Below are 20,547 nucleotides of genomic sequence, written 5' to 3'. Positions count from 1 at the left end.
GTCAGGTCGATTTTGGCGGCGGTCACGTGATACCTATTACAGAAAGCTTTGATAAGAAAAGTGTGGCAGAAAGCCAAGTGGAGAGCCTTTGACGGCATATAAAGGTTGAATGAAATTACACGTACGGAAATGAATGTTTTTGTTGGCGTACGAAAATGGGTGCAACAATCTTTTTGCACAGTTTAGCTTTTGTGAGACAAAAGAAGGGTTCTGAACATCATTTTTTCTAAAAAGCAGACAAAGCCAGAACATGTGGACCATGCATATAATGCACATTTTTAATTCAGTTCCATCTAACGGCTGAAATGTGTACTCTGAGGCTTGGAGTTGGAGGAACACTGGTATCACTATCAGAAAGGCAGATTTTGGTGTCGGCTTTGTTGAGTTACCGTAGAACGTTATCCTTGCTTATCAGCAATCATTGGGACTATTGCTTTAAAACATTCAAAATCGTATGCCCAATGAATTATGAATTAATGCTTACAAATGTACAAACTCAAATGAAACCATCTCTTTTCGGAACGCATATCTTGAAAAACGTAAACTTACACACGGTCACTTATATATCTTTACTCAAAGACAATGCTTTGTATGTGCAATTCAAACAAAACTGACACTTAAATCTGCATGTTTGAACCATGCATGCAAGATACAAAATCAAAACAATCCCTTGTGGATATCCTCCGGAGAAAGTTGAAACAACACTCAATTTGCCAGAATTCCAGCTTCTGATATATATATATATATATATATATATATATCCCATGACCTCCCTTCTTTGTCTCTGTTACTTCAGTATGGGTATATATGTTGTATTTTTATAGCTCAATAAATACATCATGGACTCCAAAAAATATATGATAGTGCAGATTCCGATTTGGGCAAAGGACTACTTTCCTCCCGACCTTTGACCTCGCGCCGAACAATGTGACACATTTGTATGAAGTTCTAAAATCGTATTACACGGCTCAGAAAACCATATCAGTTGCACGCAAAAATGAATCTCAGAACTGATCTGATGTATGAGATGCAATAAGCAAAAGTTTCTTTCATTATGAAAGCAATGCAGGTCGAAAAAAACGAACATTCAACTTACAAGATAACCAGATGCTAGCGAACCAAAACAAAAACACGAGTACCCTCCCCTTGCATCGTTAGCAGACGACTTTTGAGAATCTGTCGGTAGTGTGTTTTGGTGTGCGCCTTCAGCTATCAAACATCGGCTGTTTCACGTGTTTTGCGAGCAAGTCTACTCTTTTGCCTGGCTCTGCAGTAAGTCCACATATTTTTCCGTAATCCAGTCATATTCCTTCAAAATGCAATCAATCGGCGGTGACAGACGTGTCGGTCGCGTTTTCCTCACACCCATACCAGTTTAAGTTCATCCATGCAAACACACTCGCAAAACAGTTTATCACGTAGATACATTTCAAATAGGGAGCAAATGGTTAAATCTAAACCTACATATTTGTTCCCTAAAATTTGCTTCTCTGTCAATAAGCCTAATTACACACGTTCGAGAAAAACAACGTGGAATCAATTCTGAATCGAGTAAGCCAAATGGGTCCCAAACCCGTTTCGCCCGTTCTGCCGACCTGAAACGCAAAACAAAAGAATTGTGCGCTTCAACTAAATTAATTTCTATTCGACTTCATTACTTTCTTGCAACTTATGAACCTTTACTTAAAGCTTTTAAATGGTCTGAAAGTAGTGTTACCGCGTACTTATCGATGCACTCATTCGTTTTATTTTTTCAGCGACGGTCACTTAGTTTAAGGTTGCAAAAGGGCTAAGTCTCGCTGGCAACAGTTTTACCCTGCACAGATCGCAACAGTGCCGCTAGTAGTCTACACTTTGTGTTTGATGGTAGAATGGGATATACAGGTTACAACACTCGTGTTTTTTTTTATATGGCTTGTATTTTAGTCAAGACCCAGCGGGAATATCAATCGAGAGCCACTCGCCAGAGGCTCGTGTCTCCCGATGATATTCATCCGCTGGGTCTTGACTGAAATACAAGCCATATAAAAAACCACTCGTGTTGTAACCTATACATATACAAACATACACACACACACACGCATACACACACATACACAAATACACGCACACACACACACTCAAACATACACAAAACACGAGCGTACACACACACATGCACACTCACAAACATGCACACACCCACATGCATACACACACAGTGATACACTCACACCCACACCTCATGACACCTTTCTCGAATTTGTTTGCCAAACATATCATTTTAAATCAAAGGTAAGAGTAAGTACAGGTATTAATGCTCTGGAGAAGAACTGCACACCCTTCAACTCAAACACAAACCAACATTGAATAGCCTGGCTTCTTCCTTTGCAGCATGGAACTTCTTTACATTCATGCAGGGATGGCAAATCACAAAATGTAAACTCTCAAGCCACAGTAAATACCACATTTAAACTCTCAAGCCACAGTAAATACCACATTTAAATAATAATAATAATAATAATAATGGAAACTTATAGAGCGCTTACCTAGAAGCTCTAAGCGCTTTACAATGACATTGCTATACACATGTACAAAACCAAAATACAGCATTAAGACACAAAAAGAACAGGAGTACAAAAGCAAATTCATCGTTGAAGTCCATGCAGTCACAATAATACAAACCCACGCGTGCGCACGCACATACGCGTGCGCATACACACACACATGCTATTAAACTCTCAAGCCACAGTAAATACCACATTTAAACTCTCAAGCCACAGTAAATACCACATTTAAACTCTCAAGCCACAGTAAATACCACATTTAAACTCTCAAGCCACAGTAAATACCACATTTAAACTCTCAAGCCACAGTAAATACCACATTTAAACTCTCAAGCCACAGTAAATACCACATTTAAACTCTCAAGCCACAGTAAATACCACATTTAAACTCTCAAGCCACAGTAAATACCACATTTAAACTCTCAAGCCACAGTAAATACCACATTTAAACTCTCAAGCCACAGTAAATACCACATTTAAACTCTCAAGCCACAGTAAATACCACATTTAAACTCTCAAGCCACAGTAAATACCACATTTAAACTCTCAAGCCACAGTAAATACCACATTTAAACTCTCAAGCCACAGTAAATACCACATGTAAACTCTCAAGCCACAGTAAATACCACATTTAAACTCTCAAGCCACAGTAAATACCACATGTAAACTCTCAAGCCACAGTAAATACCACATTTAAACTCTCAAGCCACAGTAAATACCACATTTAAACTCTCAAGCCACAGTAAATACCACATTTAAACTCTCAAGTCACAGTAAATACCACATGTAAACTCTCAAGCCACAGTAAATACCACATTTAAACTCTCAAGCCACAGTAAATACCACATTTAAACTCTCAAGCCACAGTAAATACCACATTTAAACTCTCAAGCCACAGTAAATACCACATTTAAACTCTCAAGCCACAGTAAATACCACATTTAAACTCTCAAGCCACAGTAAATACCACATTTGCTGCATCTGCAGAGTTTATAACGAACACTTTGAAACTAGAATTAGTAGAAATGGTTCAACCAGAAGTGTTGCATTCCACCCGATTTTTCACCAGCCAGCCGGGCGAGTTACCAGGTGCATGGTTTCTACTAGCCCGGTGGAAATTGTATTTGACCCTAGCTGGCGACCTGGCGGACGATTTGGTAATCCCTGTCCACGTTTGTATAATTTGACACAGGTGTCCATTTGCAAAATTAATTGTGTACACAACTCAGCACAGAATGCAGCCACCCTTTTGACTTGTGGTAGGTATCCAAGCGGACGGATTCTTTTATTCAATGCACAAGCCTGGAGAGTTCTGTGGTGGTGAACACAAAGGAAGCACGGTACCTTTAAAGTTGTGGAAGGGGTAGCTTTTTCACAGCTGTTTTAGGAAGATGAGGAACAATCCGTGCTCTCTAATGATGCAGAGTTCAGCTGCTTCTCAAGGATTTCTTTCTTTGCTTGCTCACTGCCTAGCTGAGTTTGTAGAATCTGCATTTCTAGTGCATGTTTTTCTTCTTGCATTTCTAGTTTTTGTTCCAATGCCTGAATTTCGAGTCTTGTTTTTTTTATCTCCACTTCCACCAGTGATGCATAGTCAGAACGATCCTGAGAATGCTCCATTTTCCTTTTTCTTTTCAAGTTCTTTGGCGACACGGTTCTCTTGCTAGTGTCCGAAGAGGAGCGTTCCAGTGATGAGGTGCACGCTACAGAACTGTGGCGCACACCTGGTGGGAGACCTGCCGTTGTTGTGCCGCCAAGACTCGGTGAGGGGATTTCCCACCTCTCTGCGCCAGTGTACAAAGAACCTTCCCCTCTCTCCGCGCCAGTGTACAAGAGGTCTTTCCCTCTCCCCGGGCCACTGTTCAGGGAACGTTCCCCTCTCTCCGCACCATTATACAGGGAACATTCCCGTCTGTCCCTGCCACTGTTCAGGGAACGTTCCTCTCTCTCTGCGCCATTATACAGGGAACATTCCCGTCTGTCCCTGCCACTGTTCAGGGAATGTTCCCCTCTCTCTGTACCATTATACAGGGAACATTCCCGTCTGTCCCTGCCACTGTTCAGGGAACGTTCCTCTCTCTCTGCGCCATTATACAGGGAACATTCCCGTCTGTCCCTGCCACTGTTCAAGAGGTCTGTCCCTCTCCCCGCGCCACTGTTCAGGGAATGTTCCCCTCTCTCTGCACCATTATGCAGGGAACGTTCCCCTATCTCTGCACCATGATTCAGGGAACTTTCCCCTCTCTCTGCACCCTTATTCAGGGAACGTTCCCCTCTCTCTGCACCATTATTCAGGGAACGTTCCCCTCTCTCTGCACCATTATTCAGGGAACGTTCACCTCTCTCTGCACCATGATTCAGGGAACGTTCCTTTCTCTCTGCACTATTATTCAGGGAACGTTCCCCTCTCTCTGCACCATTATTCAGGGAACGTTCCCCTCTCTCTGCACCATTATTCAGGGAACGTTCCCCTCTCTCCGCACTATTATACAGGGAACGTTCCCCTCTCTCTGCACTATTATACAGGGAACGTTCCCCTCTCTCCGCACTATTATACAGGGAACGTTCCCCTCTCTCCGCACCACTGTTCAAGGAACTATCCCCTTTGTCCCTGCCACTGTTCAAGAGGTCTTCCCCTCTGCCGCTGAAGCTCCCCATGCAATGCTGTGCTTGACTGGGGCTGAGAGTGACTGCAATGGCTTTACCGCCTTGTATGTGCACCACTGCCATGGTTGGGCCTGAAGAGCACGGAGGGGTACTTGTGTCTAGATGGAGGCCTGCACATGAACAACAGACTCAGCCCTTTAATCAAACTCGCTGCGGTGTGAGTTTTATCATTCCTGTTGATTCTTTTTAACTGACACAGACAGATTGACAACGTTCCATAATCTAAACTTAAAAATAACAAGAAATGTTTGTGAATGGGACGTTTAATTAACACAAATTGAGTTTTTTCTCAGAAATTAAAGTGTCAGTTTAAACTGAAGGTGATGCGATGGTATTTAGGACTGGACAAGGATGGAGAGGGAGGGGGAAGGAATGGAGATAGCGGATGTGGGCGGGACCTAGAAGTAAGGAGGGAGGGTGTCACCGTGTTGTAGTGGAGGTTTTGGCGCCAAACGTTCTGGCAAGTGAGTGCCAGAGGATACACGCTCTTGCATTAGCGGCAAAGCAGCAGCAGCAGCAGCATTGAAGTGCGCGCGTCAGCAAGTGAACATTATTTGTGAGATCATGTCCGAAATAGAACAATGGTGTAAGGAGTCAAACCTTCCTTCAGCGGAAGTTTAAAAGTTTCATTAACTAATATTTTTTATTTTTTTATGTTGATTTCTCTTAATGATTTGACTAAAGGCTAACTGATGAGTTAAGCCATGAGCACCCAGGTCAGTACAGTGGAACCTCCCTTTTAAGACTTCCCTTTTTATATTTAGTCAAGTTTTGACTAAATATTTTAACATCGATGGGGAATCGAAACGAGGGTCGTGGTGTATGTGCGTGCGTGTGTGCGTGCGTGCGTGTGTGTGTGTGTGTGTAGAGCGATTCAGACTAAACTACTGGACCGATCTTTATGAAATTTGACATGAGAGTTCCTGGGTATGAAATCCCCGAACGTTTTTTTCATTTTTTTGATAAATGTCTTTGATGACGTCATATCCGGCTTTTCGTGAAAGTTGAGGCGGCACTGTCACCCCCTCATTTTTCAACCAAATTGATTGAAATTTTGGTCAAGTAATCTTCGACAAAGCCCGGGGTTCGGTATTGCATTTCAGCTTGGTGGCTTAAAAATTAATTAATGACTTTGGTCATTAAAAATCTGAAAATTGTAAAAAAAAATAAAAATTTATAAAACGATCCAAATTTACGTTCATCTTATTCTCCATCATTTGCTGATTCCAAAAACATATAAATATGTTATATTCGGATTAAAAACAAGCTCTGAAAATTGAATATATAACAAGAAGGGCAAAGCCCATACGACTCACATGCTTGACCTTGACCTTTACATGACCTTGACCTTCAGGGTCAAGGTCAAATAACTAAACCTAGCAATGACATCATACACTAAGAACTGCTTTACACATTTTTCCTACCAAAATGCATGTGACCTTGACCCAAGGTCAAGGTCATCCAAGGTCATGCAACACAAAGCTGTTAATTCAAGACATAGGAAGTACAATGGTGCTTATTGGCTCTTTCTACCATTAGATATGGTCACTTTTAGTGGTTCACTACCTTATTTTGGTCACATTTCATAAGGGTCAAAGTGACCTTGACCTTATGTGACCAAATGTGTCTCATGATGAAAGCATAACATGTGCCCCACATAATTTTTAAGTTTGAAACAGTTATCTTCCATAGTTCAGGGTCAAGGTCACTTCAAAATATGTATACAATCCAACTTTAAAGGACCCTTGCGACCTTGACCTTGAAGCAAGGTCAACCAAACTGGTGTCCAAAGATAGGGCTTACATTGCCCTGTATAGCATACATAGCTAAGGTTGCCATTCTCGATAACTTCAGAAAACAAGAAGAGCAAACGCTCGATCGAGTCACTTTCGCAGTTCTGAATATTATATGAGGCATCAGATGGACAGGAAGAAATTGCTATTCACAACACAATGAGTCACGTTCACATAAAATTTGAGCCCGGTCACTTTTATAGTTTCCGAGAAAAGCCCAACGTTAAGTTGTGTGTTGCCGAACAGAAAAGGCTAGTTATCTCCCTTGTTTTTCTGATAACGTTCGTAAAAGGCTACAGATGTAAATACTTTGATGTAAAGAATAATCCTACAAAGTTTCAATCACATCCGATGAACTTTGTCAAAGATATAAAATGTCTAATTTTTCCTTTGACGCTGACCTGTGACCTTGAAAAAGGTCAAAGGTCAACGAAACCATCGTTAAAGTGTAGAGGTCATTGGAGGTCACGACTAAACAAAATATGAGCCCGATCGCTTTGATAGTTTCCGAGAAAAGTCCAACGTTAAGGTGGTGTCTACGGACGGCCGGCCGGACGGCCGGCCGGACGGCCGGCCGGACAGACAGACTAACACTGACCGATTACATAGAGTCACTTTTTCTCAAGTGACTCAAAAATGCGAAAATGTGAAAAATGGTCGTTTTTAAGACAACAATTACGGCTCCTGTGACCTTAAACTTGAAGTGAGGTCAAGTTGCCGCACATGTTTTTTGAGATCTTGTAACCATACACCATCAGGCCACATCAGGTGTTGATAGACTTAATAATGTCCAAGAAATATCCAACGTTAAAGTTTTCCGGACGGACGGACGGACGTCCGGACGGACGACTCGGGTGAGTACATAGACTCACTTTTGCTTCGCATGTGAGTCAAAAATTATTATCAAAATTAAATTGTCGAAATCAATTTAAAAACACTTTCATCTTATTCCTTGTCGGTTCCTGATTCCAAAAACATATAGATATGATATGTTTGGATTAAAAACACGCTCAGAAAGTTAAAACAAAGAGAGGTACAGAAAAGCGTGCTATCCTTCTTAGCGCAACTACTACCCCGCTCTTCTTGTCAATTTCACTGCCTTTGCCATGAGCGGTGGACTGACGATGCTACGAGTATACGGTCTTGCTGAAAAATGGCATTGCGTTCAGTTTCATTCTGTGAGTTCGACAGCTACTTGACTAAATATTGTATTTTCGCCTTACGCGACTTGTTAATACATACCTTGATCTGTCATATCTTCTGCTCATAGCGTCTGTCAATGTACCCATATTTCAAGACTACCTTTCTTTTAAGACCTGATTTTCTCAGATTTGTGGAGGTCTCAACAGGGGGGTTCCACTGTACCAGTGAAATGCAACAGAAAGCTCTACACAGAGCTGTGGCGGTGACACCGGATACAGCTCAACCACAGCTATAAATCTATTGACACCGGATATACAGCTCAACCACTGCACCACAGCTATAAATCTATTGACACCAGATACAGCTCAAGCACTGCACCACAGCTATAAATCTATTGACACCGGATACAGCTCAACCACTGCACCACAGCTATAAATCTATTGAGTCTGAATACCAGCGTAGGTCCGTCTTTGCATTGCATGTAATAATAATAATAATAATAATAATGGAAACTTATAGAGCGCTTACCTAGAAGCTCTAAGCGCTTTACAATGACATTGCTATACACATGTACAAAACCAAAATACAGCATTAAGACACAAAAAGAACAGGAGTACAAAAGCAAATTCATCGTTTAAATCCATGCAGTCACAAACAAACACACGCGTGCGCACGCACATACGCGTGCGCATACACACACACACATGCTATCACCACACACATGCACAGATACACACAGACATACGTTCACGCACACACACACACACACACACACACACACACGCATACAGACAGGCGCACACACATACATACAACACACACACATACACATGCACTCACACATGAATACTAATATACCTACACAATCTGCATACATGGCGTACACACAAAAAAGCCGCAGATATAATCACAAAACCAAGCTCGTGCTTATGCACATCCATTTATCTAACTAGATAAACCGATTTGTAGTTTGCACAAGGAAAAGAGAAAAAGTAGCAGCACACGATTTCCAGATCACTGGCTGCTGCAGGGGTCACCAGACAGTTTGGGAGTTACTGGTTAGTCTAGAAAATGCTGTGTGAACAGGTGCGTTTTCAGATTTGATCTAAAAGAAGAATAGGATGGACTATGTCTGACAGAATAAGGAAGGGAGTTCCATGTTTTAACAGCAGCAAATGAAAATGCGCGTTGTCCATGTACTTTTCTTTTTTTGTGTTGGAATTCGGAACATTTGAGTGTCAGCGGCAGAGCGCAGCGATCTGGAAGGGACGTACAGGTTTACGAGTTCAGACAGATATGAAGGTGCAGAACCAGTGATGATTTTAAAACAGAGACACGAGCTTTTGTACTTAATTCTTTGATTGACCGGAAGCCAGTGCAGATATTTCAAAAGGGGAGTACAAGGTTGCTTCTTGGAGGATTTACAAATTAATCTTGCAGCTGAATGTTGAACCCTTTGCAGTGGTTGGATGATAGTCTGGGGGCTACCGATTAGTACTGAATTACAAAAGTCTATTCTAGATAGCACACACGAAGAAATTAGTGTTTTGGTGGCCTCTTCAGTCAGACAAGAGCGGACTGAACTAATCCTTTTCAACTCAATGTATGCGGCCTGGCAGGTTTTGGTGACATGCTGTTTCATAGTCAGATCGCGGTCAATAATGACTCCAAGATCGCGGACTTTATCTGCAAAATCAATGCTAACAGCACCGAGTGTTACTGCTTTTGGAAGAGAGTGAGTTTTTTTTAATTTTGAGAAACACATCGCCTCGGTCTTATCGTCATTCAGTTTGAGTTTATTTTCTGACATCCATGTTTTAACAGTTGAAGTACAGATGTTTAGAGAGTGAAGGAGGTTAGGAATGTTTTCAGGTGATTCTGATTTGTATAGTTGTGTGTCGTCTGCGAACATTTCTTGCTCGACGGAATGAGTCGAGATTACATTGGACAGAGGAGTTGTATAGAGAATAAAAAGGACAGGACCCAGCACAGAGCCTTGTGGGACGCCAAACTCAAGGGGAACTGTGGCTGACTGGTGGTCACCAACAAGAACAAACTGCTTTCTCTCAGTTAGATACGACCGAAACCACTGAAGTGCGGTATTGCGAATGCCAAAAGCCTGTAAACAGCAGTGTTCAGCCCTGAAAGTCCACAATGGTGCACTGGCCTTTGGCTAGTGCTTCTCAAAATTTACTATTCATAGCGCAAATTTTACTCGCCAAACCAACCATTTGTTTCAGCAACTTAATCAACTCGCATTTGTTGAGTAGATGAATATTTCTACTCGCCAGTTCTGTGTTTCTACTCGCCACTTTCAGGCCTGGTGTTGTTCCCAGACACTTGGACCTGGATTCAAAATATATACAGTAGAACCCCCTGTTTACGACTTTGGAAAAACCTTGAAAATTAGGTTGTAAAAAGGGGGGGGGGGGGGGGGGGGGGGGGGGGGGGTCTTAAAAGGGGGGTTTTAGATTTTGGCCCGGGCGGTCATGAATTTGGTTGCAGTGTATGTACTGTCATGTTTACACACAAACACACAGTTGCAGTTTACTGTCATATCAAAACACACACACACACCCAAACACATTACAGCAGAACAACTTGAACTCAAATTTCAAAGAAAATGTACTCATGGCGTAATGCTCGCTCCCCGCTGAGTGAAGCACATTTGACATTGTGGCGCAACCAGTAAAATCCGAATGTCCTAACTCGATAGAAAGCATAACGACTTTTCTCCCGAATCATCTTTCCGCTCATATGAATGATTCGTCGCCTTGCATCGCTAAACTTGACCACGATCGTTGAGGTCTTCGTACAGGCTCCTCTCTTTGCGTACTTTCGCTTCGCTATCCTTCTCACCATCTAGATAACACCGAGTCATTATCCTTGACGACACACAGGATTTTCGTATTCCCGACTCCCAAGGAAGTCGCCGCGGATTGCCACTTCGCTCGATTAGCGATTACTTTATTAGCTCTCTACTCAAGAGTCGGCGCTTTTCTTTTTCTTTCGCGAATCTTCGTTTGTCAACAAGACAGTCGTCGTGACAAGATAGTGTGCAGAAAAAACCCGGATGTATCAGGATCTCGCGCGCGCGAGATTTCGTTTTTACATTTAGTCAAGTTATGACTAAATGTTTTAACATCGAGGGGGGAATCGAGACGAGGGTCGTGGTGTATGTGTGTGTGTATGTGTGTGTGTGTGTGTGTGCGTGTAGAGCGATTCAGACCAAACTACTGGACCGATCTTTATGAAATTTGACATGAAAGTTTCTGGGAATGATATCCCCATACGTTTTTTTCATTTTTTTGATAAATGTCTTTGATGACGTCATATCCGGCTTTTCGTGAAAGTTGAGGCGGCACTGTCACGCCCTCATTTTTCAACCAAATTGGTTGAAATTTTGGTCAAGTATTGTTCGACGAAGCCCGGACTTCGGTATTGCATTTCAGCGTGGTGGCTTAAAAATTTGGTCATTAAAAATCTGAAAATTGTAAAAAAAATATTTCTTTTATAAAATGATCCAAATTTACGTTCATCTTATTCTCCATCATTTTCTGATTCCAAAAACATATAAATATGTTATATTCGGATTAAAAACAAGCTCTGAAAATTAAATATATAAAAATTATTATCAAAATTTAATGTTCCAAATCAATTTAAAAACACTTTCATCTTATTCCTTGTCGAATCCTGATTCCAATAACATAGATATGATATGTTTGGATTAAAAGCATGCTCAGAAAGTTAAAACAAAGAGAGGTACAGAAAAGCGTGCTATCCTTCTCAGCGCAACTACTACCCCGCTCTTCTTGTCAATTTCACTGCCTATGCCGTGAGCGGTGGACTGACGATGCTACGAGTATACGGTCTTGCTGCGTTGCATTGCGTTCAGTTTCATTCTGTGAGTTCGACAGCTACTTGACTAAATGTTGTATTTTCGCCTTACGCGACTTGTTATTTCTTCTCGCGATAGTTGGAGGAGCGAGAGCCGCCATGTTGTGTTTTCGTCTGCTCGAAATATGCGCAAAAGTCGTAAATCATCCCAAAAAGCTCGGTCGTAAGTCGCGTTTTGGGTCATTATCCTTGACGATACACAGGATTTGCGTCTTCCCGACTCCTAAGGAAGTCGCCGCGGATTCTATCGTGCGCGAGATTTAGGTTTTTTTTCGTCTCGCGATAGTTCGAGGAGCAAGAGCCGCCATGTATTGTTTTCGTCTGCTCGACTACAAATGCGCGAAAGTCGTAATTCATCCCCAAAAGCTCGGTCGTAAGTCGCGTTTTGGGGTGAGTCGTTCACTGGGGGTTCATTATATAGTAGAATGCATCCGTGGTAGCAAAATCGGTCGTAAAAAGGGGGTGGTCGTAAACAGGGGGTGGTCGTAAACAGGGGGTGGTCGGGTCGCTAAGGGGGAGTTCTACTGTATATCCGATCAAAATATTCTGTCTGCAAAGAAATGGACGTGTCAGAAAAAATGCTGTGTGTCAAATGCTCTTGAACATTCTTCTGGCCTGGGTGTAGAACAATCAATGCGTTGTATCAAAAATGGTACCTATGCCTAAATAACCAAAGACCCAGGCCTGCCTGGGAACAACACTGAACAAGTTCTATTTCACTCTTTTTAAAAAAATGTTCACTGATGATTCTGATCATTAATTTAATTTGTTAGTTCAGTAATTTCATTATAATTATATACGTGAAGTGTGAAACTCACTCTCTTCACCACTGCCTTGACTCTGGCTCAGATCCTCACTCCCTTGACCTGAAAATAAAACCGTAAAGATGTGCATTTGTAGTCTAGTTTGAAAATAAGGCCCAAAAAAATATGTTGGTTTAGGATAACCCGACTGACCCTAAAACTTTTTTGCCGCCAACCCTAAAACTTTTTTTTCATTTCTCAAAAAAAAAAAAAAATGTTTGGCACATTCTGTGAACTATACCGAGACTACGGGAAGTAACCTCCTTTAAAATCGACTTAATTTAAAAAAAAAATTTTTTAATAAAAATAGCCGACCTTATTTTTTGGGTCACGTTACCCTAAATCAACATATATTTTTGTTTGGCCTAACCAGAACAGCAAATGCCCATGTATCTCCCCTTTGTAATACATTGGGGTTGGGGTGGGCAAGGTTACAGGGAGGGGAAGGTGCACTTAAAATGCAAATTTCCAGGCAAATGTAAAGCATTCTTGTTATGTAGTGTTGCGTTTTAGTACACATTCAAATTTGATAGATGTTTAACAACGAGGTTCGTGAAAAGCTTTAGGTGTGTGCCGAGTGTAAAGCGCTCATGCAGCTCCTGACATACCCCTTCCCTCCCTCCCCCCCTCCACACAAACTTCACATGTAAAACCACTGGAAAAGAAATCACAGGTAAGCGCCATTAAGTGCAGGTTCTGAATGCATGTCAAAGTGACACACACCTTCCCAGCACTGAGAATTCGGTTATCTAGAGCAGCCATCTATAAATAGCCCAGCCAGCTGCACACAGCGAGCCAGCCAGTCAGCTGAGGGTGCCAGCAACAAACTGGCCTGTCTGACCGTAGCTGTAATACTCTTACTTACAACTTTATTTAATGATAGCTGAGCCGTTTGTTGCATTTCTTTTTTGAAATTTGACACATGACTAGATCGATTTCTGCAGATACCACTCAATGCAATTGTAATCCCATTTCAATTTGGTAAGAAGTATTTATTAGTACTAACTGATTGAGGTGCTTTGGTGTGTTTTGAAAGTGTTAGCACACTTTTACTACAGACATAATACAGTTTTGTTTTAGAGGCAACAAGCATGCTAAACACAGAACAGCAAGCAGAATGAATGAAGCAAGCCTTACCTTTGCACCAGAAAGTAGAATGAATAACTGCTAATCCAATACACTGCACTCCATTGTATTGTATACAACTTTCACAATTCATTTTGACGGCATGAAAATGAGCACAGTCCACACAAAAACAACAAAATAAAACAGCACAGATACCAACACATTCACTTTCCTTTAGATAAGGCACATATTCATTCCAGTAGTGCTTGCTTTCCACAGAACAGAGAGCACAGTGAGTGGGAGTAGACACTCGTCCCAAAGTACAGACCAAACCCTTGGCGCCCCCCCCCCCCCCCCCCCACCCTTTTTCCCCCCAGACAAGTCTTGCTTCCCCTAGAACTGTTTATTACAACCTGCAGCATAGCATCTCTCCCAACAGGTCTAGGTACCAGCAAAGCTACAGGATTAGAGGGAACTGAGATAAGGGGGCATTTGTTTTAACATCTGGAATCCATTTCCTGCTCAGTGCCAAGGGGCCTGTTTCACTTGAAGCTGCCTACTATCAATTACAGTGGGTATAAACATCCCTGGCTGGACACACAGCAAGCTTATTGCCTGGCTGACAGACTGGTGCAAGATAGTGGGGCATTAGAATGAAGGGAATGTGTTGTAAATCTCCTAGATACAGCACTCGCCAGAGATAGTGAGACTGCTGTGACTTTTTGGATTTCCATCGCCCTGGTAACCAGTCAGTGCGGGCGCACTGGCAGGAACAACTGGGTCCGCTGGGCCGCGAACCAAATTCTGACCTGCACAGCACGGCTGAGAAGGTGTGGACACTGGCAGCTTGTCAACTATCAAAATAAAGCTGTTGCTATGTCATTACACCTTAAATTGACTTGGTGCTACGATAAAAAATTAAATGACCTGTCTGCGTTTGAGGCATTCTCCTTGCCTTGTTGGTAATTAACTGCTTTACATGATTTTAACATCATGCACCATTGCTGTTCAAAGTCAAAGCGGTTCTTTCTTTATTTGGGGTTTAATGTCGTTTTCAACCACGAAGGGTTATATCGCGACGGGGAAAGGGGGGAGATGGGATAGAGCCACTTGTCAATTGTTTCTTGTTCACAAAAGCACTAATAAAAAATTTGCTCCAGGGGCTTGCAACGTAGTACAATATATGACCTTACTGGGAGAATGCAAGTTTCCAGTACAAAGGACTTAACATTTCTTACATACTGCTTGACTAAAATCTTTACAAAAATTGACTATATTCTATACAAGAAACACTTAACAAGGGTAAAAAGAGAAACAGAATCCGTTAGTCGCCTCTTACGACATGCTGGGGAGCATCGGGTAAATTCTTCCCCCTAACCCGCGGGGGGTAAGTCAAAGCGGTTGAACTTACAAAAACGTTACAATGTCAAATTCTATTTCGCACATACTGCTCACCTTTCTCCGTTTGATTGGAACTGTCATCACCACTGACACCGTCACCACTGACACCGTCACCACTGACACCGTCACCACACAGTTTGGACACCAGTTCCCCTGAAATTGTTGATGAACAAAATCATTATATTGATAACATTTTGACAAAACTTCACAATGAAATGTGAAAAGACATCACTTGCAAAAAATGTACCCCCCCCCCCCCCCTCCCCTTTTGTGAATTATTAATTAACAGTCAGTAGTCACAAGATCATATGCTCACTCTCTCTCCACAATTCTGAACATAATTAATGAACAGAACAATTCAAATAGAGTCAATTCTGCGTGATGTTTCAGCACAAACATTCACAGTTCTTTAGATTCTGCCTTGAACTTTTGAAGTATACATAATAAGATGTAGAACTTCACTAGAAGACGAGAAAAGGTTCACTATGTACAGTTCTTAGAAATTACCACAAAAATTCAAATGTACAACGCAAACTTTAATTTACACAGTAACCTTTATCCCACATAGTCTCTGTCTGATTCAAAACACACACACCCAAACCTTCCAACCTAGTACACGTACATGAAGTACTTAACTAGCTGACACGAAGCACAACGCTGCAAATTTCCAAAAGCAAAGTAGAAGTACCCCCCCTCCCCCCCCCCTTTCAAAATGCAGAGAACTTTACATTTGTGCCCACACACACCCACGCCCGCACACACGACACACACACACACACACTTACGCACACATGACACACACACACATTGAACTTGTCTGCCTACCGTGAATATCAGATGTAGATGCACCCTTGACGATGTCCAGAATGATGTCCATGTACTGCGGCCAATCTTCCCGTTTGGTTCCCCCGGTCAGTCTAACCGATCTGCACCCCCCTGTGGCCAGGCGTACGCTCTGTGATGAGGTCATGCTCAGAGACGTTTGTTTCAGGTTCTGGTACTTCTTCCGGCAGTTCTTCGCCGTCCTATGCGCCTCGCTGATGAGATTCACTGCATCACTGATCTCTTTCCACACAGCCTCTTTCATCCGGGTGGTAACACCGTCTGATGAATTTGCATCAATGATGTCATGGTTCTCCTTCACTTTTGTCAGGAGGACTGCTATTTCCGCGTTTGAAAAGTTACCTTTGCGTCTGCCGCGCCTGGCTTCCATGTTGTGTTGTCTGGCCAACATGTGCTTTTGACCCGACATCCACACTGCACATATGTATGATAAAATACATCAGGAAATTTGGTGCGTTTTTAAAGTAAAAATTAGCACCAAGGACACTCTACTTCTTAAAGAACACATTTCTGAATGATTAAATGCATCGTTCCTTAGAACCGCTTAGTCTAAAGAGAACCACTCAGTCTAACTAGTCTTTCTACTTATACCATAGCTATTCCACTTATAAATAGTAGTAGTAAACCCTATTCCTGCCCTGTATTATCTGGTGCAGTGCATCTAAATTATTCAGTCAGACTCTGGGCCTTATCTTCTTCTCCTTTGTTCAGGGGCTGAAACTCCCAAGTTCATTCTTGTTTTCGCACGAGTGGGTTTTTACGTGTATGACCGTTTTAACCCCGCCATTCAGGCAGTCATTCGCAGCTTTTGGGGGAAGCATGCTGGGTATTTTTGTGCTTCTTAGTTCTATAACCCACCAAACTCTGACATGGATTACAGGATCTTTTCCGTGCGTACTTGGTCTTGTGCTTGCGTGTACACACGAAGAGGATAAGGCACTACCAGGTCTGGGATTTGTACTTATCATCTTCCAAATTAGGAGGCCAAAGTCGTATCCACTAGGCCACTGCAACCGTCTGGGCCATATGAAGTATACATATCCTTCAGTTTTAAAAGACATGCAATTTATCAGTTGGTGACTAATGGAATGAGCAGAGTACATGTTTATCTACACACCAATTATCACAGTACAGCTGTGTTTCACTGTAAAGAATAATCTCCCCTCCTTCAAGTTCGAACCCAGAGGGAGACATACGCTATTTCTTGGTTGCCAATGTGAAATACAGACCACATGGCTGTGTTTCAGAAGAATATGAAGATGCTGTAGGATCTTCAGCGACATCAATCTCTATCTTCACCTCCGCTCCATCCACTTGCTCCATCTTTTGAGTGCAGTCAGCTTCCAGAAGTCTTGTCACAACTTTGAACCACGCTGTCAGTGTACCCTTCGAGCCTGTCGGAGGAAATGTAAGATAAGATAAGAAAACTTTAATGTCCATTTTTATTTTACATACATTAACAAGGAATTTGTTCTGTTGGCACCATGTACATCGCATTTCTAATAACACAAACACATGATCAAAAAGAATAAATACAGTACTAAGATCAACTTATTACATGCGCATTTAAACAATGAGCATCGTATAATATCACAGCCGCTGACGTTCATAAGCACAGCTCACGAACGTTTTGCATAAAACACATGCACACACACACAGCTATATTCAGGCACTCACACACACACACACACACATAGTCTGAACAGCTCAAGTGTAGAATTGGAAGATTAACATAAGATCTGTTACCAGCACTTAAAATGGTTATTGCTGTAGGAATAAAAGAGTTTTTAAAAGAGTTCTAGCTGTGGGACTAGGACCGTTCCAATCAAGATATATATCTATTTAAAATGCTCAACTTATTATGTTCTACCTCCTGACCATTTATTTTCAGGGGTGAGGAAAATGATGGATTTTGCTTTTGCCTGTTTCAAATACACATTTCCTTTGTTTTTTTAATAAATAATTATATGTCAGTTCAAGAACTGAAGAAGTAGAACATTTTTTCCCAAACCAACTGAAAAGTAAATGCAATTCAAACTTAACTGACAACGTGCTTTGCACTGTATCTCGTTCCACGGTGTGTATTTCAATACCTCCTGATACGTATCACCCTGTGTGACGTTCACCACCACACTGAATAAGATATGCTCTAAGTCTAAGGTCTAAATGTTGACAAAAATGATTACTTTCACTCAGTTTGTGACCAAAGCAACTGTCGAGAACTGATGTGCATTCATGAGCTAGCGACTTCTCCCGGTTATTAATTAAAGCCGATCCTTTCTCTGGTACTCTAACGAAAAAAGTCAACGATGAAACTTACCAAAGGACACTCTGAATAGCCCACAACCCAATTATGTATACACATTAGATTCCAATGCCCATTGAAGCAGACGTCAATTCAAGCAACAGGAAGAAGGGTTAGCGCGCGCTCCTGAGGCCGGAAGCGATAACTTTGGGGAGAAAAAGTGGACGCGTCTGGCGCCTATGGCATGACAAAGCAAATTGAATTGTACATTTTGCGCAGAAAAATAAAAACCAGATGTAAGGGTTATTGGGATCTTTCGGACCCTTGCGTATTGGAAAAGTTCGAAACTAACGTGTATATTTTTTTTATCAGGAAGGGACATCACTCCATATTTTGTCGCTTTCTACAAACAGTGTATGGTTACTTCCCATTGATATTCCCTGTCCAAAACTGTTGCTACTTACATTCGGCATGACCAGGGGAAATACTGAATAAATCAATTACGGTAGTTTTGACAAAACAAAGTATTAACAAGTACACAGGTCTTGGTCTTTTATAGTGGAACACCCACACTTGACTTTTTATGTGTGTGTTTATCAAGTTTATTCATCGTTTTCAGGATCATAATACTCGGTTATAAGACATTCTTGAAAAATACCTGAAGTCCCTTGGATTTGTCAACATAAATTCTTCTTTGAATGTCAGTCGGCAGACTTTGCTTTGGGGAAAAAATCTGTTCAGATTAATTATTTCAGAACTCCCGAGTATAGTATTGGCATTCACTTTAACAAGTTATTACATCAAAACAAGGCAATTCAATCCAGTCAAAATAAACTGCACTTGATAGGTCAAATGTTAATAGCCATGGCAATGCAATCAAACTACCAGATTTAAAGCTGCTGATGTAGACACGTGATCCACTACACACACACACACACACACACACACACACACACACACACACACATCTGCGCACACGCTCACACACACCACTGATCTAAAAAGATCAGTCACACACACACACACACACACACACACACACACACACGCACACATCTGCGCACACGCTCACACACACCACTGATCTAAAAAGATCAGTCACACACACACACACACACACACACACACACACACACACACACACACACACACACACACACACACACACACACGCACACATCTGCGCACACGCTCACACACACCACTGATCTAAAAAGATCAGTCACACACACACACACACACACACACACACACACATACACACACACACACACACACACACACACACACACACACACACACACACACACACACACACACACACAGATATTCCGACAATGACAAGTTCAGCAGATTTTATTTTTTCAAAAGTGAGAAATCAAGCTGTGGTATATTACACACAATCAAACAATTCTTATGAAGTTTGCAAAAACCGCCACAAATCTGTATAATTACCACACCTTTTCAATTTCAAATGTTTTCAGACTATTTGGTGTGATTTTGATAATTATTGTCTACATGAAGTTGCAAACTGACCATGATTGGTAGCAATAATCATCAACATTGATTAGGTTTTTGAGAGTGAATGTTTACAATTGTTGTCCTTTGAAATGAGAATCCACATAACATAGGCCCTACATCAGAACAGCCTGATTGGCTTTTACTTTGACAATCCATGTTTCAAGTGAATCTCATATACCATTCACCCCTTAGATTTGTCACAAAATTATTAAATGTTTTTCATGCTTTTTGTAATGTTATTTGTTATCCAGCTCATTATGATTAAAAGGTTGTAAAAATGGGTGCAACATGTGTTGACGTATCTATATATATATACGACTAGTGTCTGTCTGTCTGTCTGTCTGTCTGTCTGTGTGTCTGTGCGCGATGCGCGGCCAAGGTTCTCGATGGATCTGCTTCAAATTTGGTGGGCTTATTCAGAGAGACCCCGGACACAACCTCATCGATGAGATATTTCAACAAGTGCTCTCAGCGCGCAGCGCGGAACCGATTTTGGTTCCACCTCAGCTATTTTGGTTCCACCTCAGCTTACCCGGGCCCCCATACCGACACACCATAGCCGCTACACCACATCACAACGCCAAAGTTCTCGGTGGATCTTTTTCAAATTTGGACACCGTATT

At 41.7% G+C, this 20,547-nt stretch overlaps 1 protein-coding gene across 2 annotated transcripts; it reads right to left on the bottom strand.

Annotated features, from left to right (window-relative positions):
* Positions 1-3,349: 3,349 nt before the first annotated feature.
* On the bottom strand, positions 3,350-18,610 carry LOC138977970 (ribosome-binding protein 1-like). 2 transcript variants are annotated; one of them, XM_070350579.1, is made up of 6 exons: positions 18,479-18,610; positions 17,388-17,552; positions 16,141-16,572; positions 15,370-15,468; positions 12,865-12,912; positions 3,350-5,323 (listed from the first exon to the last, which is right to left on the bottom strand). In XM_070350579.1, the coding sequence occupies exons 2-6, from the start codon at positions 17,479-17,481 to the stop codon at positions 3,930-3,932; spliced, it is 2,067 nt and encodes a 688-aa protein (XP_070206680.1). In that variant the 5' UTR covers positions 17,482-17,552; positions 18,479-18,610; the 3' UTR covers positions 3,350-3,929. The 2 variants fall into 2 exon arrangements, with proteins under 2 accessions (XP_070206680.1, XP_070206679.1); XM_070350578.1 differs by lacking the exon at positions 18,479-18,610 and having other exon boundaries at positions 17,388-17,671.
* Positions 18,611-20,547: the final 1,937 nt, after the last annotated feature.

This window comes from Littorina saxatilis, linkage group LG10 (assembly GCF_037325665.1).
Source record: "Littorina saxatilis isolate snail1 linkage group LG10, US_GU_Lsax_2.0, whole genome shotgun sequence".
Classification (NCBI taxonomy): domain Eukaryota; kingdom Metazoa; phylum Mollusca; class Gastropoda; order Littorinimorpha; family Littorinidae; genus Littorina; species Littorina saxatilis.
The sequence above is the reverse complement of the archived record's forward strand: the minus strand, read 5'-3'. Positions and strand labels throughout refer to the sequence as shown.